Source organism: Ylistrum balloti, unplaced genomic scaffold (genome assembly GCF_031769215.1).
Source record: "Ylistrum balloti isolate Yb309-2 unplaced genomic scaffold, AGI_CSIRO_Ybal_v1 Utg371574, whole genome shotgun sequence".
Lineage (NCBI taxonomy): Eukaryota > Metazoa > Mollusca > Bivalvia > Pectinida > Pectinidae > Ylistrum > Ylistrum balloti.
Window position 1 is genome coordinate 29,507 of NW_026782809.1, and position 4,051 is coordinate 33,557.

The 4,051-nt window shown below is 41.5% G+C and overlaps 1 protein-coding gene across 1 annotated transcript; it reads left to right on the forward strand.

Moving 5' to 3' along the window:
- Positions 1 to 639: 639 nt before the first annotated feature.
- On the forward strand, positions 640 to 2,721 carry LOC132563055 (tubulin alpha-1 chain-like). Its single transcript, XM_060227815.1, has 2 exons — positions 640 to 862; positions 1,592 to 2,721. The coding sequence occupies exons 1-2, from the start codon at positions 682 to 684 to the stop codon at positions 2,719 to 2,721; spliced, it is 1,311 nt and encodes a 436-aa protein (XP_060083798.1). The 5' UTR covers positions 640 to 681.
- Positions 2,722 to 4,051: the final 1,330 nt, after the last annotated feature.

Below are 4,051 nucleotides of genomic sequence, written 5' to 3' on the forward strand. Positions count from 1 at the left end.
TTCATAAACTTGGAAAAAAGCTTAAAATGGTGGTAGGTCTATCAGGTATATAGTCATAAAAATGTTGAAATTTAGATGTATTTTTATTTCAAACCTCTAATTTTACTTTGTACCTAATGAACATTAAGACATATTTTGTATGTGATATATAGCGAGACTTATGTTGATTCTGATGTAACTTAAGTCAAACTTTCATGTGATGCTTAATAAGATATTTTTTTTATTTTGATGGGAAAAAAATTGATCTGATTTATGTTAAGAGATTTATTGTACCTAATATACATTAAGGGAGATTTTGTATCTGACGTACATTAAAAGATATTTTCTTTGTGATGCCGTTTAGACGAGTGTCGTATATAATGTACTTTTCATTGAAACAAATTCTGGGCTCGATGTACAGAAAGTGAACATTTTGCAACCGATAAAGATTTTATATATGACTTGTTGCAAATAACATTATATTCATGTCCCGTTGAGTCTGCGTTTTTTTTTTTTTAAATAATTTGCAATTTCGGGTATTATGCAAACTGTTTTACCAAATATAATAACACTGTGTGCTTGGCTTAAACTACATTGGACAACTGTCCAGAAATGTGACTCTGGTACATTTGTGACATTAATTTGATTTCCCTTATCTAGAGGGAGTGTATAAGTGTCCACGTTGGTCAAGCCGGTGTCCAGATGGGCAACGCCTGCTGGGAGTTGTATTGCCTTGAGCATGGTATCCAACCGGATGGTCAGATGCCTTCTGATAAGACCATTGGAGGGGGAGACGACTCCTTCAATACTTTCTTTGCTGAAACAGGTTCGGGAAAACATGTCCCCCGGGCCATCTTTGCTGACCTCGAGCCAAACGTAGTGGGTAAGTGTGAATCACCAGAAATGTCGATTCCTCTCCTGGTCATTGCTTCCCGTATAGGTGTTCTGTGTCCAGTTAAACTCACGTTACGAGGATAAAACAGACAAAAACTCACTGTTAAAACTACAACACATGGATTGGACCAAAGGGATCTTAGAAAATTCGGGTTTGTTTTCAAGGGAAGTCTGACAAGTCAAATAAGACAGACATCTATTATCAACTCGATTTGTCCACGACATCACAATTATTAAGTTAACAGTATATGTTTTATACACTGTAGCAATAACAGCGCCAAGAAATCGATTCTGCAACAGCCAGTTGACACAAATATACTTAATAAATTTGTGACTTAAACTTGCCTTTGATACTATATCGAACTGGTCTTATTTACCAAGTGATTTTAAAAGTGAGATGTTCTCATAGTGAAATATACAAAACATAGACACGAAAATAATTTTCGAGCATTTTCGTGATCTGGTTTTGTGAGATGTTTCCTAAGCGAGTTTTCATTTTGTTGTGGTTTTGAAAGCTTCGGGGAAAACATTTCCATCACTCATTTCTGTATCGTCCTTTTGAAAAAAATGTTCGTTACGAAGTTCAAGATTCACAAAAGGAATTCATTGTTTGATTTTTATGCTGCTGATTAATCTTCATTCATATCCATTGTCCACCAGAAATTCTTATTTAAGTTAACTTATCATGAAAATGCACTGACTGGTTTATTTCCAACAGACGAGGTCCGTACTGGAACGTTTCGACACCTGTTCCATCCCCAGCAGTTAATAACAGGGAAAGAGGACGCGGCTAACAACTATGCTCGCGGTCACTACACCGTAGGTAAAGAATATGTGGACCAGGTCTTGGACCGGATCCGGAAACTCACAGACCAATGTGAAGGTCTTCAAGGGTTTCTTCTGTTTCACAGCTTCGGCGGTGGGACAGGGTCGGGATTTGGTTCACTCTTGATGGAACGTCTCAGTGTAGACTATGGGAAGAAATCCAAGCTTGAGTTTGCAGTGTACCCTGCTCCCCGAATATCGACGGCAGTGGTAGAACCTTACAACTCCATTCTTACTACCCACACAACACTTGAACATACTGACTGTGCTTTCATGGTCGACAACGAGGCTATCTATGACATTTGTAAACGTAATCTGGACATAGAGCGCCCAACCTACACCAATCTGAACCGCCTGATAGGGCAGATTGTCAGCTCCATCACCGCCTCCCTTCGTTTTGACGGTGCTTTGAACGTTGACCTGACAGAGTTTCAGACTAACCTGGTACCTTATCCTCGCATCCACTTCCCGCTGGCAACCTACGCGCCAGTCATTTCCGCCGAGAAAGCCTACCACGAGCAACTCACAGTCGCGGAAATCACCAATGCCTGTTTTGAGCCAGCTAACCAGCTAGTTAAGTGCGACCCCCGCCAGGGTCGCTACATGGCATGCTGTGTCCTCTACAGAGGTGACGTCGTGCCAAAGGATGTCAATGTCGCCATCGCCTCCATAAAGACGAGAAGATCAATCCAGTTCGTCGACTGGTGCCCAACCGGCTTCAAAGTCGGCATCAACTACCAACCCCCAACAGTGGTGCCTGGAGGAGATCTGGCAAAAGTCGAACGTGCCGTTTGCATGTTGAGTAACACAACAGCCATTGCTGACGCCTGGGCCCGTCTTGACCATAAATTCGATCTGATGTATGCCAAGCGTGCCTTCGTCCACTGGTACGTGGGGGAGGGTATGGAGGAGGGAGAATTCCATGAAGCTCGCGAGGACCTGGCGGCTTTAGAAAAGGATTATGAGGAAGTAGGGGCGGACTCGTACGACGAAAATACGATTGATGAGGAGGATGAATATTGATAAATCTTGTCTATATATCTTAAAAAAATCTAAAAGTTATTTATATAATTAATATTTAGGTTTTATATGGTCCCCATCCGCTTACAGGATTTTCGGTATCAATTATTGATTATACTTTAGATATTAACTTTTTTAATCAACATAATATGTTCATCGTACATCTTACAGAAACGCGAACTCTGGGAACTTACAATTTATGACCACAGTGATTCGTTCGGCGTCTCAAGCTAACGACTTCAGACATGAATTCATAAGTCGCTAGTAAGGTGATGTTTCCGAGATTCCAGGAAGAAAAACTACATATATTTTATCAGCAAAATTTACTCCCGGAAAGATCCGTGATGGACTGGGCGTACTTTTTTTCCACGGTCAGTTGTCGCAAATATCAAAACAGGGCAGATGAAATAACACTAATATAGCGCAGAAAATATTTGTAGCAAATTGTAATCAAGAGTGAAAGCGATTCTGAATTTCATATTTGTGACTTATAAATAATATAAGCATGAAGTTTTTAAAATGTAGGTTTTCAAGATCTAGAGCTTGATTTTGTTACCAAGGAAATACAATGTACAAGTCTCGTTTATTGAACGTATCAAGCAAGAATTTAAGAAAATTATCAGTTTAATGTATCTTTGAATTGAATTCCTCACTTAGGTGTAGATTAATAGAATGCATTATGGGTAATGGCCACAAACCGCCCCTTCCCACCCTCCCGAGAAATACTTCAGACCCCACCTATCATTTCTGCCTCTCCTCTCCCTCCACAAACTTTCGATGAAGCAAACGTCAACAAACAAACATAGGCTTTATCTTGGGACTGTTTGACCTCCATTGCTTGTATTTGGCAGTAACTAATAATGTTAAATAAAAGATATCCTAGGGATGTAGAATCAAGTTTTTGTTGGCCAGTGACATAAGAGTTAATGTTAATGTCTTGTGTGTCGATTATGTCATCTTACTGGCGGACATCAAGCCCTGCTGGCAAACACCAAGACCTGCTGGTTAACACCAAGACCTGCTGACAGACATCAAGACCTGCCAGCGGACATCACGCCCTGCTGGCGAACACCAAGACCTGCTGGCGGACATCAAGCCCTGCTGGCAGACATCAAGGCCTGCTGGTGAACACCAAGACCTGCTGGCGGACATCAAGCCCTGCTGGCAGACATCAAGGCCTGCTGGTGAACACCAAGACCTGCTGACAGACATCAAGACCTGCTGACGCACATCAATCCCTGAGGGCAGATATCAAGACCTGCTGGCGCACATCAAGCCCTGCTGGCAGACATCAAGTCTTGCTGGCAGACATCAAGGTCTGCTGGCAGACAAC

What these genes read in the sequence shown, in the direction of transcription:
- LOC132563055 (XM_060227815.1), top strand. Translation starts at nt 682, where the DNA reads ATGGGCAACGCCTGCTGGGAGTTGTATTGCCTTGAGCATGGTATCCAA. An exon ending in CCTCGAGCCAAACGTAGTGG is followed by an intron (nt 863 to 1,591) that starts GTAAGTGTGAAT and finishes TATTTCCAACAG; the next exon opens with ACGAGGTCCGTACTGGAACG.